The 21,768-nt window shown below is 43.4% G+C and overlaps 1 protein-coding gene across 4 annotated transcripts in view; it reads left to right on the plus strand.

Annotated features, from left to right (window-relative positions):
• The window catches only part of map3k13 (mitogen-activated protein kinase kinase kinase 13), a 125,634-nt gene that overhangs the window by 88,164 nt on the left and 15,702 nt on the right, over positions 1–21,768 (plus strand). For all 4 annotated transcript variants that reach the window (XM_080198529.1, XM_080198528.1, XM_080198527.1 and 1 more), the window contains exons 10-12: positions 8,345–8,482; positions 12,028–12,727; positions 17,794–17,864. In XM_080198529.1, the coding sequence (XP_080054655.1) occupies positions 8,345–8,482; positions 12,028–12,727; positions 17,794–17,864 (909 nt within the window). The remainder of the gene's footprint in view (positions 1–8,344; positions 8,483–12,027; positions 12,728–17,793; positions 17,865–21,768) is intronic.

The following is a 21,768-nucleotide window of genomic DNA, read 5'->3' on the forward strand; positions in this document are numbered from 1 at the left end:
ATTTAAACTGAGTTAGGGAAGAAACTCAGGAAACTCCTATTCCAATTTCTGAAGGTGATCAAGTTTGGGAGGGCAGTGCCTGGGACACAAGTCTAGCCATCGTTTATTTATTGATAATTTGCCTCTGTGCTAATTCCCTTTTGAGTACTTGTGGACCCTCCTGTTTCTAATCTTGGGGTGAATGGGGGCAATAGAGCCTGAGGAAGCACTAAGAGGAGGCGATGGCCTAGTGGTATTATCCCCATGCAAATCCAAAACTCCTAACGTTCTGGGTTTGAATCCTGCCACGACAGATGGTGAAATTTGAATTCAATTTTTAAAAAAATCTGGAATTAAGAATCTACTGATGACCATGAAACCATAATTTGTCATAAAAACCCATCTGGTTCACTCATGGCCTTTAGGGAAGGAAATCTGCCATCCTTACCCTGGTCTGGCCTACATGCAACTCCAGAGCCACAGCAATGTGGTTGACAATCAACTGCCCTCTGAAATAATCAGGTAAGCCACTCATTTCAAGGGCAACTAGTCAATAAATGCTGGCTAGCCATGTCCCATGAATGAATAAAAAAAGGATGAAACTCAGAACAGATATTAGAAGAGAAAATGGATACAATGATGAACCAACAAAAGCAAAAGTGATCTGAGAGTGATAGACTCAGCATGGAGTATGTTTAAGCATTACATAGAATAATAACACAGAAGAAGGCCATTCAGCTCATTATGTCCATGCTAACTCTCTGCAACAGTAACTCAGTTGGTCCCAGTGTCTTACCTTTTCCCTGTACCATTACAATTTTATGTCTCTTCAGGTAATTATCCCATTCACTTTTGAATCAGCCTCCACCACACTCAGGTCATTCCAGATCCTAACCACTCGCTGTATAAAAATGTTTTTCCTCGTTTACCTTTTGATTATTATGCCATTCACTTTAAATCAGTGTCCTCAAGTTCTTGACCTTTCTGCTAAGAAGACAATGCCTTCCTATCTATTCTGTCCAGATACCTTGTAATTTTGAACACCTCTCTCAAATCTCCTCTAAGGGGAACAACCACGGCTTCTCCAATCCTATCCATGTTATTGAAGTCCCATTCTCTGGAATCATTCTTACTAATCTTTTCTGTACACTCTCTAATTTCTTCACACCCTTCCAAACTTGTGGTGACCAGAATTACCAAGCTCTGGGGTACCTGATTGCAGACCTTTCTCCAGTCTGAAAAGCAAATGATTCATCACCGCTCTGTTTCTTGTCACTCAGCCAACTTTGTATCCATCCTGCCACACTCTTATTTATTTCAAGGCCTCAACTTTGCTGACAAGCATGTTACGTGGCACTTTATCAGTGTGTTCATGGACATCATAAAAATGCATTATCCTTATCCACTCCCTGTTAACTTATCAAAATCAATCTCATAGTTAAACTTTTAATAAATCCACTTTCTTAATTAATCCATATTTGTCCAAGCAAGCATGTTACACCCTTGTTCAAGGGGTGTCACCACAAGTTTGGAAGGGTGTGAAGAAATTAGAGAGTGTACAGAAAAGATTAGTAAGAATGATTCCAGAGAATGGGACTTCAATAACATGGATAGGATTGGAGAAGCTGTGGTTGTTCCCCTTAATCCATATTTGTCCCAGATTATTATTTCTAAAAGCTTTCCCAGCACCGACATTAAACTGATGCAGTTTAATTTGGGTTTATCCCTACAAACACACACACACACACACACCCCTCCCCCCCCCCCTTTGAACAAGGGTGTAACATTTGCAATTCTCCAGTCCTCTGGCACCATCACAGTATCTAAGGAGGATTAGAAGAAACTGGTTAGTATCTCTGAAATAATTTCCATCCTTACTTCTCAGAATCCTTGACCGTATCTCCTCCGATCCTAAGAGTTAATCACCTTTAACTAGAGCCAGCCTTTCAAATACCTTCTCATTATCAATTCTTAGCCCATCTAGAGTCTCAACCGGCTTCTCCCTCATTATGCAGCATTACCTCCTTGATGAGGACATATGTGAAGTACTCACTTCATACCTCAGCTAGACCTCCCAAGTATAAATCCCCTTTCTGACCTCGAATTGGCATCTCCTTTCCTTTTATTATCCTTTTACTATTTATATCAATAATCTTATAGACTCCCATTCATGTTGGTTGCTAGTCCCTTCTCATATTCTTTCTCTTTGCTTCTCTTATTACTTCCTCTCAGAACTCTCATGTTCAGCTGCTTCTGTATATTTTCTTATTGCGTTATCAAATTTAGTTCCGTCATACACACCCTTTTTCTGCTTCATATTGTTCCCCATCTCCTTCATCGTTCAGGGAGCCTCAACTTTGTTTGCTCTCCCTCCCAGGAATGTGCCTTACCATCTCCTCTTTAAAGGCAGCCCATGTTTGTTACATTTTGCCTGCCAGTTATTGATTCCAGTTTACCTGGGCCAGATCCATACTCACCCTGCTGAAATTCATCCTCTCCCAACTAATTATTTTGACTCAGGGTTGTTCCTTGTCCTTTCCATAGTTAACTGAATCCTTATGATACAGTGGTGACTGTCCCCTAAATGTTCCCCTACTGATACTTGATCCACTTGACCCACCTCAATCCCCAAATTCAGCAATGCCTCTTTCCTTATTTGGCTAGAAACATATTGATGGCGAAAATTCTTCTGAACATATTTCAGAAACTCTTGTCCCTCTCTGCCCTCTAAACTATCATCCTAATTTATATGAGGATATTTAAAGTAATTGAATATCATGTTCTATAGATTTTGCAGCTCTCTATTTTTTTTGCAAATGTCATCTTCTATATTGTTCCCCTCCAATAGTGTAGTAGTATTCTAGAACAAAGAAAACTAAAGCACAAGAACAGGCCCTTTGGCCCTCTAAGCCTGAACCAACCATGCTGCCTGTGTGAACTCTTAACAATTGAATGATCTTTAAACATGAAAAGAAACAACTTTAATTTCTAACTTATCACTATTTGAGTTCTAGATAAGTAACATTCTTCTTACAGACTTAAAACCCACTTTAAATATAATTAGTTAGCAATCACAAATATACTTGCTATAATGAGTGTGCACAGCTTTAGAGTTTTCAGAGAGATATAGAACTTTCAGAAGCCTGCAAAACTCTCCTAGCTTCAATCAGAACAACCGAATTCTTTCTGCAAAAGCCTGTTTCTTTTTACCTGTAGATCCAGGATTGCACATAAACCACAACATCACATGATCCTGTCAGTCACTCTAATCTGAAATCCCAGGGGAACATAAATAAACAAAAGTCCATTAACTCTACTTAACATAACCACTTACAAGGTCGAAACGAGTAATTATTCTGCTTCCCAGCATCTGGGCTACGTCCCTGCCAGACATACTGACTATCTGTTGAAAATATTCTCATTGCCTTGATAAATCAGTGTTGACTTGCCAACCAATCAGCACACTTTTCTCATGAAACATAATTTGTTGCTCTCTTTGAAATTTTGCCTTCTTGTGTCTGTTCTGATGAGTGCAAGATAAAGTTCCATTCTTGCAAGTGACTATTTAAATGTTTTTACTGAACTGTCTTTATCTGTATGCCTCAGATATTGATTTACTGAAAAATTCAGGGCCTTTTAGTGTTATTATCCCTTATTATTTAATTCAATTTTTATCCCCAAAGATCTTTAGTTTTTACACTAAATAATTAATCTAATCTAATCTTCACAGTTGACTAAATTATATTAGAAATTTACCAATGGTGCTGGATCAAATCCCAGAACCCTCCTCCCTCAACAGCACTGTGCGGTATCTTCACCCCACGGTTACAGCAGATCAAAAGATGGCTCACCACAGAATGGCAATTAGTGATGGGTAATAAATTCTAGTATTGCCAGTGACACCCACAGTCCTTGGATTATATCTTATATATGTATATTTTTAAAAATGACTAGGCCTGTTTTCCTTTGCTTCACAAGTATCACCCAGCTGTTAGTCATGTCTCCCTCTTTGCTAGCCAAACTCTAGTCCAGGTCCTGTATCAGTTTGAGCTTTGCTCAGGTCACACCTTGTGTAATTGGTTCAGTTCTGGCACATTAGAGACAGTCCAAGTCCTGGAATCAGTGCCAAGAAAGGCCACATGGCTGCTCCCTAGCATCAGAGAATAGTTATAAGGAACAATGCTTCGTCCTTGGAAGGAGGTGATTAATAGAGTACCTTATAAAGTGAAAAGAAAGGGTTAAATCTCAGGCTGCACTTCCCAAACTATTTTCCAGTGTGATCCCATTTTAACACAAATTAATGTGAACCCCCCCCCCCACAGAAAACAGAAATAAAGTAGTATAGTAGCATTCAGAATATAATTATTAAAATTTGAGTATTGTAGATGAACAAAACATATATTATGTAAATATGAAAATCTGTGATTGTAAAAATGTTATTATTTTATGCACTTACCCATCTTTTACTTCATCTGAGCTAGAGCAACTCACAGACCTTGGCTAGGAAGCAGTCATACCATTTATATTCAGCATTACTGACCTATAGCAGCAGCATCTTAGTGAGATTTCCTAAAGGCCATCTTAAACATAATTGACTTTAATGTGAGACAAGTCAAATAAACTTTTCATTTTCTGCCACGGAGTTCAAACAACACAAAATAGTCCTGGAGGGGCTGCAGATTCACTGTGGATTCTGATACGTATTGCAGCTTTAAAGTAAAAGGCAAGTACTTAACTGAAAGTGAAGCTGTACCTCTCCCAACTCAGGGCCAGAAAGTGGAGCGCTTTGTAACAGGCATGGACCATGCGACACTTAGCAGCCGCTGAAGTTCCGGTCACATTCTCCATTCTCCCCGATGATGGTATCAGGCAGGAACTTTCAACAGTTAATTGGGGGAGTCTGTGGGAAGGCAAAGGGATGCCTGGTAAGTGGGAAGCTTTCAAGAGTGTGTTAACCAGGGTTCAGGGTAAGTACGTTCCTCTTAAAGTGAAGGGCAAGGTTGGTAGAAGTAGGGAACCCTGGATCTCTTGGGATATTGAGGCCCTGGTCAAGAAGAAGAAGGAGGATCCATATGACATGCATATGGATTCCTTGAAGAGTATAAAGGATGTAGGAGTAGAGTTAAGAGAGAAATCATGAGAGCAAAAAGGGAACATGAGATTGTTTTGGCAGATAAGGCAAAGGAGAATCCAAAGAGCTTCTACAAGTACATAAAGGGCAAAAGAGTAACTAAGGAGAGAGTAGGCCTCTTGCGGATCAACAAGGTCATCAATGTGCAGATCCACAAGAGATGGGTGAAATCCTGAATGAATATTTCTCATCAGTATTCATTGTTGAGAAAAGCATGGATGTTAGGGAATTTGGGGAAATAAACAGTGATGTCTTGAGGAGTGTACATATGACAGAGGAGGTGCTGGAAGTCATAAAGCTATCAAGGTAGATAAATCCCCAGGACCTGTGAAATATATCCCAGGACACTGTGGGAGGCTAGGGAGGAAATTGCAGGTCCCCTAGCAGAGATTTTTGAATCATCGGTATTCACAGATGAAGTGCCTGAAAATTGGAGGGTGGCAAATGTTGTGCTTTTGTTTAAAAAGGGCTGCAGGGAAAAGCCTGGAAAGTATAGGCTGGTCAGCCTCACATCTGTAGTGGGTAAGTTGTCAGAAGGTATTTTGAGAGACAGGATCTACAGGCATTTAGAGAGGCAAGGACTGATTAGGGATAGTCAGCATGGCTTTGTGAGTGGAAAATCATGTCTTACAAATTTGATCAAGTTTTTTGAAGGGGTAACCAAGAAGATAGATGAGGAAAGTGCAGCTGATGTTGTTTACATGGACTTTAGCAAGGCCTTTGACAAGATACCACATAGTAGGTTGTTGCATAAGGTTAAATCTCATGGGATCCAGGGTGAGGTAGCCAAATGGATACAAAATTGGCTTGATGACAGAAGACAGAGGGTGGTTGTGAGGGTTGCTTTTCAAACTGGAGGCCTGTGACCAGTGTTGTGCCTAGAGATTGGTGCTGAGTCCACTGTTATTTGTTATTTATATTAATGATTTGGATGAGAATATAGGGGGCATGGTTAGTAAGTTTGCAGATGACATCAAGATTGGTGGCATAGTGGACAGTGAAGAAGGTTATCTAGGATTGCAACAGGATCCTGAGCAATTGGGCCAGTGGGCTGATGAATGGCAGATGGAGTTTAATTTATATAAATGTGAGGTGATGCATTTTGGTCAATCGAACCATGGCAGGACTTATTCAGTTAACGGCAGGGCATTGGCGAGAATTACAGAACAAAGAGATCTAAGGATACATGTTCATAACTCCTTGAAAGTGGAGTCACAGATGGACAGAGTGGTGAAAAAGGCATTCGGCATGCTTGGTTTCATCGGTCAGAACATTGAATACAGGAGTTGGGACGACTTGTTGACGTTGTACAAGATGTTGGTAAGGTCACACTTGGAATACTGCGTACAGTTCTGGTCACCCCGTTATAGAAAGGATATTATTAATCTAGAAAGAGTGCTGAAAAGATTTACTGGGATGTTATCAGGACTTAATAGTTTGAGTTATAAGGAGAGGCTAAATAAACTGGAACTTTTTTCTCTGGAGCGTAGCAGGCTTCAGGGTGAACTTACAGAGGTCTATAAAATAGTGAGGGGCGTAGATCAGCCAGATAGTCAATATCTTTACCCAAGGGTAAACTAGAGGGCATAGGTTTAACGTGAGAGGGGAGAGATACAAAAGTGTCCAAAGGGGCAATTTTTTTTACACAGGGTGGTGAGTGTCTGGAACAAGCTGCCAGAGGTATTAGTAGAGGCAGGTACATTTTTTGTCTTTTAGAAAGCTTTTGGACAGTTACATGGGTAAGATGGATATAGAGGTATATGGGCCAAACGTGAGCAATTGGGGCTAGCTTAGGGGTTAGCAGAAGGGTGATGTGGACAAGATGGACAGAAGGGCCTGTTTCCATGCTATAAACCTCTATGACAGAAGACTCAGTGAAACTCCTTCTCACCTCGCCCACAAAACACATGCGAACACACACACACACACATACACACACAGGTACATGTGCACACATGCATGCATGCACACACACAAGCGCACACTCAAGCATGCACATGCGTGCACACACACTGACACACAGGTGCACACATGCACACAAACTGGCACACACGTATGCACACGCACATACGTATACACTGTCTCATACAGGCACCCACGCATGCACCCACACACTTTAATCAGCCCTCTGTCCACCTTCTGGTCAGTTTGCCAGTGCCTGTGAAGCAGAGTAGCCAGCCTGTGGTAAGGAGCCAGCACAACAGATATACAGGAGCAGAAACGCAGCAAATGAAGCCACCACTCACCTTCCCGGCTCAGCCACCTGACCCTCCTTATTTCCACACTCTGGGCATGTCATTCAGTCAGTCCATCACTGAGTTACATTTGCTACCCTCTGCCTACGCCTACTCAACACACACACTTCGAGTCCTCATTGGCTAAATGTCTTTCCTAAGGTTACAAGAGCATTTTGGGCTGTTTGGTGGCATTAATCCAGTGCGTCAGAGCTGTCCAATCAGAGCCTCCAGACTTTGTCATCTGCATTCCGCAGGTTGCCATTGCTGCCTTTGAAAAGGGGGAGTTCAAAGGCTATCTCTGTAACCCCATCGGGAACCATGACATTCCATCTGGGAACCACCGTCCCAAACATTATTAAATCGTAACTGGAGATCAAACTGGTTCAAACTAGTGTTGGTGAGGCACTCAAGAGGCAGTTAAATACATGTTATTCAATCCTGGGAAATGGGCACTAATAGCAAGGCCAGTACTTACTGAACATCCCTGGTTGCCCGTGAGAGAAGAATGGTGAAAATTTATCTGTTTCTATACAAAGCTGAGCCAGGTGATATCCAGTGACCTCTATCATATATAATTGTGTGCCATACAGCAGACACTTCCTTCATTCTTCCTAACGCTTTCTCTCCACCTGCAGACACTGAATGTAATTGACTCTGGTACCTCTCCCATATCTTCACCCTGAAGTGACCCAAGCCTTGAGTGTCAGAAGGCTGTGTAACCTCTGAGCCTGGTCCAATCCTCACCCTAGTGACCATTCCATCTAGTGTCGTGGGATCCCTGACTGACATCTCCCTGTCCTGGCCCCAGGCCAAGGGACACTGATGCTAATTGTTAGTTCTCGTGCTCCCTTACCCCCATCCTCAGGCTAACTGAGCATCAACCTTCGATCATACCTCATCTACAGAGCATGTGCTCTTACCTACCAGATCAAAGCATAGACTTGTAAAGATAAGCCTTTCCTTCAGAGAGCCCTGAGGTTATCTTGTTGTGTTGCAGGCGTGAACAAGCTGTGGAGAAGAAATACCCAGGAACATACAAACGGCATCTGGTCAGGCCAATAATCCGCTCCAATGCCGTGGAGAAATTGATCAAAAAGAAGGCCTCAAGTCACAAACCTGGAGCCCAGGGGAAACGGTTAGTGTCTGTTCACTGCCTGAAAGAGTGCTGGAAGCAGAAACGTTGGATGTACACTTGACATGCTCAAAGACCCTGAAATGGAAAACAAGATAAGACTGGCAAGTTATTCCTGGGCCAGCAAAGACACAGTAGGCCTAATGGCCTCCTTCCATCACATAAACACAATGGGGGGGTTCCGGCACCCACACAGTTGCCGGGGGCTGGGGGGGTCCAGCGGCCCCACAATGTTTGGGGGGCGGGGGCTGTCCAGTGGCCACACAATGGCCAGGGGAGGGTCCCGTGGCCACACAATGTGGGGGGGGCGGTGCTCCAGCAGCCACACAATGGGGGAGGGGTCTAGCACCCACACAATTGGCGGGGTGGCGGTGGGGGGGTCCAGCACTCACACAGTGATTTTGGATTCTCTATTATATATCTATAAAGAGAACGATCCCAGCTTCTCTGATATTTCCATATAACTGAAGCCCCTCATTTATGGAATTATTCTCATAAATGTTTTTTGCACCCTTGCCAAAGCCTTCACATCAGTTCTAAAGTGCGTTGCCCAGAATTGGATCATAATGAGGCCAACCCAGTGTTTTGTAAAGAATCATCATTGCTTTCTTGCGTTCGTGCTCGTCTGTTTAAAACCGAGGATTCCTGGTGTTTTTTCAACCACTTTCTCAGCCTGCCCTGTCACCTTGAACAACGCGTGCACCAGAAACTCTGTTCCTGCATCCATTTTAGAATTGTATCCTTTAAATTTTATCGCCGTCTCATTCTTCCTTTCAAAATTCGACCCTGTTACTTCATCAAAAAACCCAAAGTCAGATCAGTTAAACACAATTCGACTTAATCAGTCTTTACTAGTTTACCTTAATCAATCAACACCTGAACAAGTGACTGTTCATTTTGTCTTGGATTATTGTTTCTGAAAGTGTATTGATACAATCCAGGTTGGTGTTATAACTGGCAGGATGATCCCAGAATAGAACCCTGGCTCAAAAGATTGGAACAGTTATTTTTATTTTTTGGTTTTGTCAAGTGTGGAGGAAATTGAGTCTCAGGATCACTAATAGTTTTAACCACAAAAAAAGTTATTAAACGTGAAAATGGATTATAAGACAATATACCTCTCCTCTTTAGCTTTAACACTTGCACACAGATTTAAGATTAATACAATGGAAAAATACATTTGAGGCTACAGTCATCTTGTTCCCACACAAAATCAATGTTAGTAGTTTTTTCTTCAGAATCCACCTTCCCAGATGGCGGTCACACGAGGGTGTCTAAATTCCGTTCCCAAAAATTCATTTTCAAATCTTCTCACTTAGCAATCCACGTTCCAAAATCCAGTTTGTCTCTTCCAAAGAGCCGGTTGACCAGCGCTTCTGCTTCACCTTTAGTATGAAGTCCATGCCAAGATTTTGAATGAGCTCTTTGTCCCTTCCACACACTTAACAAGATTACACTGTTCAACCATCTTTTAGTGACCTCGGTCACTATTTTACAGGATGTCCACAGGCACTAATAAATCTAGTCTTACTTTTAGAAAGCCTTTTTCTAGTCGTTCTCACCAGTCAATCTGTCCCAATCTTTCCTGGTTCTCTGAACAGACTTCTGTTCTGCCTTTTGTCTCTATTTGTGGAGTTTCAGATTTTCCCTGAAACCTTCTGTGTTACAGCTCTCTGGGTCTTTGGTCTTTCCACTAGTTCCTTACTCTCTAGCAATGGCTGTCTGAAACTTTTACTCCATTATACGGCTCCACCTTCAAGCAGACCTTGAGAGGTGCATTCTCTCACATGCCCTCTCCCAGTCTCCAACTAAACTAAATAGTTTTTTGCTCCAGAATCCAAAACTAAGGAAGATGCTTGCTCCTCCCTCAGTTGGTGAGGCATTTATCGGTAGTCTGCATTCTGAAACTCGAAAACCAATAGTCTCAGTTGCTTATTGAAATTAAAGCCCCAAACAGACAAACATTGTTTGCTCAGCCTGAAAATTAATCACAGCCTCTGTACAAGCGCAGGAACATTAAATGATACCTACCTAAAACTACACCGTGTTTCTAAAGTTTACCCACTCAAATATGAATTCCTCCAAACTAACTCTGTTTCCTAACAGTGTCCACCATTGATGTTAAACAGACTGAACTGCAGTTGCTGAGTTGATGCTTGCATGGTTTGTTTTGAACAAGAGTGTAATATTTGCAGTTTTTCAGTGTCCTGGTTGTATCTAAGGAGGATTGGAAGATTATGGCCTGTCCCTCTAGAGCTTGAACTCCTGCAGCTTTCTGTGTATGTGATTGTCCAGGAGAAGTACCTTGCTTGCCACTTGGAACAGAAATATATGCCATGGGACTGATTTGCCCTGCCATGCCTCTATTTAGAAAAAAATCATAGAAACCCTACAGTGCAGAAAGAGGCCATTCGACCCATCGAATCTTCACCGACCACAATCCCACCCAGACCCTACCCCCTTATCCCTACGTACTTTACCCACTAATCCCTCTAACCTACGCATCTCAGGATACTAAGGGGCAATTTATTGTGGCCAATCAACCTAACCCACACATTTTTGGACTGTGGGAGGAAACCGGAGCACCCGGAGGAAATCCCACGCAGACATGAGGAGAACGTGCAAACTCCATACAGACAGTGATCCAAGCCAGGAATTGAACCCAGGTTCCTGGAGCTGTGAAGCTGTAGTGCTAACCACTGTGTTACCGTGCTATCCATATTTAACAAACTGAATGGAAATAAACTGAAGACTTTTAAAGAAACACCAATCAGATCCTTCTCTTGTACAGACATCACTTTAGGCGTTTCTTTCACCCCTACCCCTCCCAAACGCTCATGTTCCCTTCAAGTTCAGTAATTCAACCATATTTTAAGTATCCCTTTGTGTCTAACTCATCGTGTTTTGAAGAAACTTTGTTGAGGGAGCTTTACTCTGTTTCTAACACGTGCTGTTCCTGACATGTTAAGGTTTGATGGATTGATGTAGAGTGAGCTTTTCTTTGTATCTGACTTATGCTGTGCCTGCCCAGGGACAATGCCAGAGATGGTACCTAGCCCAAGTATGATGACCACACATCGCACTGCTGCCTCACAGCTGGGTTTAATTGCAGCCTTAGGTCACTGTCTGTGCAGCGTCTGCACATCCTCCCACTGTCCAAAGATTGCCCGTGCTAAATTGCCCCTTAGTGTCAGGGGGATTAGCAGAGTTCGGGAACAGGGACTGGATGGGATTGTGCTCGGTGCAGATGCGATGAGTCAAATGGCCTCCTTTTGCACTGTAGGGATTCTATAGCCAACTGGTCTTAATTTGTCTCCATGTTTCAGGGTGACTACCACTGCTTGTATTCCATTACTTCCTTGGCAAAAGATGTGAAATTGTTTGCTGAGATTTGGTAATCCTAAAACTGGAGACATAGCCAGAGCTGACTTTAAATCAGTAAAAGCCTGTATTTTCTTGTTGTTCCAATTTCTTTTTCTGTACTCAGTCGTTCTCCTGTGCCAGTGTGATCCTTGTGTGTTAATCAGCTCTTCTTTTGTCTCCCACAGACCTGATCTTCTGAGGTCAGATGGCATTGTGCCGAATGTGGAGGTTGGCTCAGCTCACTCGCCTGTTTCTGGTAGCCCAAAGATGTCCACCCCTCCTGGGAAGGCGAGGTACCGCAGCAAGCCACGGCACCGGCGCGGCAACAGCAAAGGCAGCCACCAGGAGTTTGCAGGAGTCTTGCGGGCCATCACAGCACCAGAGGATTGTACCCTCCACCACCAGCACCGCCTGGGAGATGCTGCCAGCTGTGTGCACAACCTGAAGTACTTTGGTCCTGCAGCAGCACTAAGGAGCCCCCACACTGACCACCTGCAGTGCAAGATGTCTGGCTCCAGCCCCGACCTTATCTCCACCACGCTGGCCGCAAACTGCAGGAGGCGCTCAGAGAGTGGCGGCATGCCAGACTGTGGGCACAGTGTCGCCGGGCAGGGCATCATGTGCCAAGACTGCAAGGATGCAAGAGCGAACACGAGAGTTGAGAGACTGTCCAACGGATGTGAGGTGGGTCCCGCCAGCCCAAGCCTCTCCCAGTCACCAGCTCACCCTCCTGCAGCTCACTACGAGAGCCCCAGGCTTCAGGAGAGGAGCAGGCCCCTGGAGGAGAGGCAAACGGAAAGCTGTAGAGCAGGATCTTCCCTGAGTACCCCTCAGCACCTCACGCCACCCACACTACCTCGCAAGCTAGGAGCCCTCAGAAAGGAGGTGAGTGTACAACAGATTCATATGGCAGTTTCTGAACTTGACTTGTGAGGAATTTAAAATAAAAAATTCAATTGATGTGTATATGCACTTCTAAAAGACATTTGATTAACTATCGTGTAATAGAAATCCCATTGATTAAAGGGACAGGGCAGTGGATACAAAATTGGTTAAGGGACAGAAAGCAGAGAGTAGCAGTGAGCAGTTGCTTTTCATTTTGGAGGGACATAAATGTTTCCTCCAAGGATTCAGACCATTTCAATACATATTAATCACCAGGTTTTGGATTTACACAGAATAATTTCAAAGTTGGCAGCCGATGCGAAGCTCGAATATATATTGAGGTAAAATTGTCAGACCAAAGGTAAAGGCAATTTCGTGCAGGGAAGTACAAAGTCATTCATTTTGGTTGGAAGAAAGAGGAGAGGCAATATAGAGGAAATAATGCAATTTTAAAGCAGTGGAAAAATAAGTGCAGTGGATGCTGGGACAGTGAGTACATTCAAGGAGGAGTTAGATTTTGAATTGGTAATGAGTTGAAGGGTTATGGGGAGAAGGCAGGAAAACGGGGATGAGAAGCGTCTCAGCCATGATTGAATGGCGGAGCAGACTCGATGGGCCGAATGGCCTAGTTCTGCTCCTATATCTTATGAACTTAAAAGACAGACCTGGATTTAAAGTTTAAATTTATTAATGCCACATTGACATTGCAATTAAGTTACTGTGAAAATCCCCTAGTGCCACACTATGGCACCTGTTCGGGTACACGGAGGAGAGAATTTAGCATGGCCAATGCACCTAGTCAGCTTGCCTTTCAGACTGTGGGAGGAAAACTGGAGCACCCGGTGGAAGCCCACACAGACACGGGGAGAATGTGCAGGCTCCGCACAGACTGTCACCCAAGCTGGGAATTGAACCTGGGTCCCTGGCGCTGTGAAGCAGCCATGCTAACCACTGGCCACCATGCTTTCAGCTTTTGACATTTTGAAAAGGCTGTTAGAGCATATGGGATCCTTGACATTCGAAACAGAGGCAGAGTGTTCAAAAGCAGGGGAGTTATGCTAAATCTTTTTAAATCATTGGTTAGGACCCAGCTGGAGTATTGTGACCATTTCTGATTTTTAGGAAGGACCTTGAGAAGGACATAGAGGAGATTGACTAAAATGTAACCAGGAATTAGGAACCTCAGTGACCTGGAGAGACTGGGGTTGCTTTCATTAAGACAGAAAAGGTTAGGGGGAGATTTAACAGCTGGTCAAAATCATGAGAGGTTTTGTTAGGGTAAAAGAGGAGAAGCTGTTTGCAGACATAACCAGAGGACACACATTTCAGGTAAAAGAACACAGGAAAATATTCTGATCTGAAAATGTGGCGGTGGTGAGTTTAAATAAGTTTCAGAAGTAAAAGCTGATAATGATTGAAGTGGGAATATATTCAAGGTTATGGAGAAAGCAGAGGAGTGGGACTAATTGGATAGCTTTTTGAAATGGCTAGCACAGGCACAATGGGCCAAATGGCCTCTTTCCATGCTGTAGTGTTCTATGGTTGATATCATTTCTATGAACTCTTAATTTGTGGGCTCTTTTTTTAAACCTGAGATAGACTTCCATTTATATAGCGCCTTCCGTGACCTCAAGATGTTCCAAAAATCAGGAATCTGAAGTAAAACATCCCGGGCTATTACTGGCCTACCATGTAGTAGCTGAGTTGGAACATTGGGCTAGGAGGAGGCCATTCAGTTAGATGATGGCTGACCTGTACCTCAATCCCATTTACCCACCTGTTGTACACAGCACTTAACACCCTTACCCAAGAAAATGTATGGATCTCTGTTTTGTAACTTGCAATTGAACTCCAGAATCTTCAGCTTTTAAAAGGAGAGAGTTATTTGGGTGGTATGATCTGATCTGTCGTGGACCATGTTTCCATGCTGTAAACCTCTGTGACTCTATAGACAGTTACATGGGTATAGAGGGATATGGGCCAAATGCGGGCAACCGGGACTAGCTTAGGGGTTAAATCAAAAGAGTAGCATGGACAAGTTGGGCTGAAGGGCCTGTTTCCATGCTGTAACCCTCTGACCCTGACTGAATTCCTTTAGTATGTGTCAGTATGAGGAGGGTGGGCACGCAGAGGATTAATGACGGGGTGACCGTGAGGGACCTGGAGCTGGGGGTTGGCAGTAACAGAAAAGGCTTATTCCTTCAAAATCTTGGAATAGAACAAGAGGATCCAATTGAGCCTGACTATGAATTCAAAGTTAAATAATTGATCTCCACCCAGCTCTGTATAGGAAAGGCAGTATTGAAACTGTCACTGAGACAACAAGGGAGAGAGCCAACACCTTGTATTTATATAGAGTCTTTACAACGCAGAAAGAGATGACAAGTGATAGACTGGGAGAGATAGTGCAAGTGTGATACAAAGACAGATAGATGCAGTGAACAGGCAGAGAGAGAGAAGGAGAACGCTGCAACAGACAGTATCAGTTGATTGGTGATTTTCAGGGATGCACTAGGCAGACTGTGCTTACTCATTGCAGAAGCTGTTTCAACTTTTCTTCTTCAAAATTCACTATTTTCTCAGCAAAGCAGCAGTGGCCGGGTTTCCCGGGGTAGCGAGCGTCCTTTCCCGGGGTAGCGAGCGTCCTTTCCCGGGGTACAATAATCCAAAGTATTCAGAAAATATTTGAGTGATTGTATGGATGAATGTAACCAGCTCACTTCAGGATCTGATATTTTACATAATCGAAGTATCAGTGCCAAACTAGCACTTGATGTTCCATGTTCCAATTCTGGGAGTGATTAATATTGGACCAGATGGTTTTTACAATGAGGGCCACAATGCAGGCCAAGTTTAAACAGAGTTGAAATGATTGTGTGATACTGAGGTCGCAGGAAGAACTAGGGCTCAAGAGAAGTGAGGGGTTAAATCCAGAGAAAGATAGAGTAGAAGATACCTCTGTGCATCTTGGGTATCAATATTAATCCCACAACAATGGATAGGAGAGGGAAGGGGTTAAAAATTGAAAATTTAGCTTGCCACTCTGCCCAGGCTGGGAGCAAAATAAAAATGACAGTGATGTCTTGCTGTTGAATTCGGCAGAACCTGTCTTACTGGTTTTCCCCTCAGACCCACCCTGCCTCGCCATATTATGGCTTTGGTTTCAGAAAGCTGGAGGAGGGAACTTCAGAGAGACAAGGGATGAAAGCCAGAAGGAGGAGTAGTAATAATAATATTGACAAAGTGGGAAGAATGAGAGGGATTGGAAGCTGGCTCAATGGAAGGGCTCCATGAAATGTTATCATGTGACAGATTCCTGACATTTTTCTCGAATCATGCACCAACACAGATTCAGACAGCCTGTGGAAATGTGTCATCCTCCTGATACTTGTCCTGTTGGGATTGGCTTGCAACCCCATCGTGTGCTATCATTTGATGTAACGTTACACTCGCCTCATCCCGCTGACTGCTGAAGGGGTCAGGTGGAGGACTGTTTTGTCAGCAGAACATATTTCAGGCTGTTGATTCTACACCATCTGCGATCTGTGACAAGGACGTGGGTTTGTCAGCACTGTGTACCACTCAGCTCTGAGTCTGAATCACGTAACAGCCCAAATCAGGTAGAGGGGTCAGAGGCACATCAAACACTCCCTGGGGATGAGCTCATTACCAGAATAGGTTGGGGGGAGGGAGTTGAAGATCCACACTGACACCAGGAGAGAAATCCTATTCTTGGAGCAGAATCCAAATGTTCCAACCTGGGAAAAGAAATATTTGGAGCAAAAATACTCCATGTATGGATTAGATATAACAACAACAACTTAATTTTATCTAGCACCTTTAGCATAGTAAAATGTCTCACCTCAACAATATCAAACAAAACTTGGGACTGAACCACCTAAAGAGATAGAATCCCTACAGAGCAGAAGGAGGCCATTTGGCCCATCAAGTCTGCACCAACCACAATCCTACCCAGGCCCTATTCCCATAACCCTACATATTTACCCTGCCAGTCCCCCTAACACAGTGTCAATTTATCATGGCCAATCCACCTAACCCACACATCTTTGGACTGTGGGAGGAAATCAGAGCACCCAAAGAAACCTCATGCAGACGTGAGGAGAATGTGCAAACTCCACACAGACATTAACCCAAGCCAGGAATCGAACCCAGGTCCCTGATGCTGAGAGGCAGCAGTGCTAACCACTGTGCCACCGTGCCACTCCTGAATCACAGAATCCCTACAGTGCAGAAGGAAGCCATTTGGCCCATTGAGTCTGCACCAACTCTCTGACACTACATCTTACCCAGGCCCTATCCCTGATATTTTGACAAGTGATCAATAGCTTGGTCAAACAATAGGTTTCAGGTTAAAGGAGGGGAAAGGTTTAGGAAGAAGGGAATTTCAGAGTACAGGACCTCGGCGGCTTCAAACACCTGCAATAATTAAAATTGGGGATGGGCAAGAGAGAGGAATTGGAGCAGAGCAGAGATCTGGGAGGGTTGTGGGGCTGTGGGAAGTTCCAGGGAAAGGGTTGTGATGGGATTTGAAAACAAGAGTGAGAATTTTCAAATCAATGGAGCTGGTCCAATGTGAGCACAGGAACGATGGATAAATGGGACTTGGTTCGAGTTAGGATACAAGTAGCGTCACTTTGGATGAACTCAGATTAATGGAAGATGGACAGGGAATGTCAAAACTGGAGCGTGAGTGGGGGATTCATCAGCAGCTGAAGCAAGGGCAAAGCCAGGCAGGTTAGATACAGCATAAAGTTTCCTCCATATTGTGAATTTGTTACAACTTTAGAATGGTGCCAGTTCTTACTGTGGGCTTTCTGATTTCAAAATGGATGCTGAATGAGACGTAATTTTCACCCACGGATCAAATCTCCACTCGGTACAGGAATGAAGCTGCCCGGACTGAGTACCTGTGTGTGAAGCAACAGTGTTGGACTAAACAGGACAACAAATCCAGTTGTGGTTAGGAATGTGAGAATCTTAGCTAGTATAACTGAAGTAAGCTTGTGTCTTCAGTGTCTGTGCTAATAGGACACATTTGCTCACAGAATGGAGACGACTCCTCCGAGGAAGAGGAGGGAGAAGTGGACAGTGAAGTGGAGTTTCCCCGCAGACAGAGGTAAGACTTCAAACGTACCCATCCCCCACAATTTCCTCTCCTTTGGAGTGTTACACAGTGAGGCATAGCTTTGAGCTCAAGAACATGTGACTGACGCTACTTGACAATTAAAAGCATGGTGTGAGATCGGGCTGAAGCCTGGACTGGCAGTCAGTCATAAAATACAATCATGGAATCCTACAGCGAAGAAGGAGATCCTTCGGACCATCGATTCTGTGCCAGCTCTTTGAAAAGCTGTTCAGTGAAATATAGAATAGAATTATAGAATTCCTACAGTGCAGAAGGAGACCATTCAGCCCATTGAGTCTGCATCAACTGTCCAACAGAGCACCTTATCCAGGTCCTACTCCCTGTCCTACCCTTGTAACTCTACCGATTTACCTCACTGTACCCCCCCCACCCCCCCCCCCCCCCCCAACCTACACGTCTTGGGACACCAAGGGGCAATTTAGCATGGCCAGTCCACCTAACTTGCACATCTTTGGAAAGTGGAAGGAAACTGGAGCATCCAGAGGAAACCCACACAGACATGAGGAGAATGTGCAAGCTCCACATGAACAGTCATCCAAGAAAAAAATCTTGGTCACTGGTGCTGTGAGGCAGCAGTGCTAACCACGACCGTGGCTATTCAGGCTATTCATTTATCCAGACTCCCTCAGCTCTTTCTATAGAACTGAAATTATGTCCTTTTCAAGTATATAGTCAATGCAGTCAGAATGCGCTTTCTCAAGGATCTGACCTTTTACCTAGTGAAAGAGCAACTCTTTTTCTGTGATCAGTTAGCTGAGCTCTTTGACTTCTGATTGTGATCTAGTGACTCTAGGTGGATGTCCATTGAAGAAACAACATAAAGATAAGCATGTTTTTAAAATAATCAGGAATAGGCCATTTGGCCCCTCAGGCCAGCAGTAAAATAATAGCTGATATGTTACCTCAGCTTCACCTTCCAACACTATCTCCATCTCCCTTAGCCCCCAAAAATCTAGTAATCTCTGACTTGAATAAACTCAACAAGTGAGCATCCTCAAATCTCTTGAGTAAAGAATTCCAGGAGTTTGCAAACCTTTGTGTGAAGAAATTTCTCCTCATCTCAATCCTGAGGTTCCCAGCCCCGGGAAACATCCTCCCAGCATCTACCCCGTCAAACCCTTTCAAGAATTTTATATGTTTCAATGAGATTAGTTTTGATTTTTATAAGCTCTTGGGGATATAGATCTAGTCTACTCAAGCTTTTCTCACAGAACAATTCTTAGACAGCATTTTCCAGTCCTATGACCACTTCCATTTAGAAGGACAAGGGCAGCAGATACATGGACACCACCACCTGCAAGTTTCTCTCCAAGCCCCCAAACTTACCATCCTGACTTGGAACTAAAACAGTTTATTTATTAGTCGCAATAAGGCTTACATTAACACTGTAATGAAGTTACTGTGAAATTCCCCTAGTCACCACACTCCAGTGCCTGTTCGGGTGAATGCACCTAACTAGCACATCTTTTAGATTATGGGAGGAAACCGGAGCACCTGGAGGAAACCCACATAGACACAGGGAGAATGTGCGAACTCCACACAGACAGTGACCCAAGCCTGTGTCTCTGGCGCTGTGAGGCAGCAGTGCTGCCACCATGCCGTATCGTCATTCCTTCGCAGTTGCTGGGTCAAAATCCTGGAATTCCCTCCCCAGTGGTATTGTGGGTCAATTCAAGGAGACAGCTCACCACCACCTTCTCAAGGGCAATTAGGGATGGGCAATAAATGCTGGCCAGCCAGCGATGCCTGTGTCTCTCCAAAGAATTTTTTTAAAAACCTCCTTTCTCAGGAATCAGTCCAGTGAATTTTAATTTCATTTCCTCTAAGGCAACTATGTCCTTAAATAACGAGACCAGAACTATATGCAGACGCAGTATTAGCAAGGTCCTTCACAGGTACACTAAGATTTCTTTATGCATATGCTTCAATCTCTTTGTAATAAAGGCTAACGTATGTTTGTTTGTTTATTTATTTATTTACTTGGTGTACCGGCATTTTAACTTTCTATGATTCACATACAAGTTCACCCAGGTCCCTCTAATGTAAACGTTACCCATTCTCAATATTTAGAAAATATTCTGCTATTCTTTGTTTCCTACTAATGTCAATAATCCACACTTCTCCACATTATATTACATCTGTCACATTCGTGCTACTCACTTCGCTTGTCTAAATCTTTGTGCAGCCTGTTTGTGTCCTGCTTACTTTCCCACATAACTTTGTCTTGTCTTGGTGGCATGATACTCAGTCCCTCATCTGAGTCATTGATCTACATTGTAGATAGTGGAGAACACTAATTCCTATGATAGCCCACTAGGTACAGCTGCCAACCTGTCTGCTTTTAGTCCTTAACAAACCCTCAGTCCGTACTAATATATTATCCTCCCCCAATCCTCTGAGCTCTAATTTTATCTAATAACCTCATTGAAACTTACAGTATACTGAAAGGCCTGGAAAGAGTGGACGTGGTGAAGCATTGTGTATTTGTTAGGACAGATACAGAGTACTTGTTCAATGTTTCTGTTGTTTCCTTATTTCTCATTATAGTTTCTGTTGCCTCTTCCTCTCAAGGACTCTTACTTTTTCTAATCTCTTCCTTTTTGCATCTCAATGGAGGCTTTTACAATTCTTTTCTTGCTTCTGCCAGCTTATTTGCTTCCTTTATCAATTTTTTTGGTATTTCCTTATTGAATTTTAAAATTCTCTCAATCCTTAGGTTTATACTCTTTCTGGCAATATTATAAATGTTTTCCTTGCATCAAATGTTATCTTTAAAGTATCTCTATCTCAAACTATCTTCTGTTAGCCATGGTTTTCACAGTAACTTTGTTGCAGAGTTAATGTAAGCCTCCTTGTGATACTAATAAATAAACTCTAAACTGGGACCTTAGAATCATACAATACAGAAGAGGCCCTTTGGCCCATCGAGTCTGCACCAACATGTTAGAAACACCTGAACTCCCACTTAATCCCATCTTGACTCCCACTTGACCCACAGCTTGAATATTATGACATCCCAAGTGCTCATCCAGGTACTTTTTGAAGGATGTGAGGCAACCCACTTCTACCAGCCTCCTAGGCAGCGCATTCCAGACCATCACCACCCTCTGGGTGAAAATGTTTCCCTTACATCCCCGTAAACTTCCTGCCCCTCATCTTGAATCTATGTATCCTCATACATAGTTCTATACAACTCCAAGATGACTTCCCTAATCAGCGCTTTGATAAAGGCAAGTGTCCCATATGCCTTTCTCACCACCACACCAACATGCCCTTCTGCCTTCAGAGATCTGTGGACAAACATGCCAAGATCCCTTTGTTCCACAGAACTTCCTAGCGTCCTTTAACTAAAGAGAACAGCTACTCCTTATCCAATGTCAAGAGGACATGTCCCTCATAATCTTGTACATCTTGATGAGGTCACCTCCTCAGTCTTCTCTGCTCCAATGAAAATGACCCATGTCTGTCCAACCTTTCTTAATAACTTGAATGTTCCATCCAGGTAGCATCCTGGTGAATCTCCTCTGGATCTCCACCAGTGCAATCACTTCCTAATAATGTGGCAACCAGAACTACACACACTACTCTAGCTGTGGCCTCACCAAAGTTCTATACAACACCAAGATGACTTCCCTGCTTTTCTAATCAGCGCTTTGATTGATAAAGGCAAGTGTCCCATATGCCTTTCTCACCACCACACCAACATGCCCTTCTGCCTTCAGAGATCTGTGGACAAACATGCCAAGATCCCTTTGTTCCACAGAACTTCCTAGCGTCCTGCATTCTTTGAAAACTTCCTTATCAAATTACACCTTCCAAAGTGTATCACCTCACACTTTTTATGTTTAAATTTTGTCTGCCCATTTGACCATTC

This window comes from Carcharhinus amblyrhynchos, chromosome 11 (genome assembly GCF_965287045.1).
Source record: "Carcharhinus amblyrhynchos chromosome 11, sCarAmb.v2.hapA, whole genome shotgun sequence".
NCBI classification, from domain to species: Eukaryota; Metazoa; Chordata; class Chondrichthyes; order Carcharhiniformes; family Carcharhinidae; genus Carcharhinus; species Carcharhinus amblyrhynchos.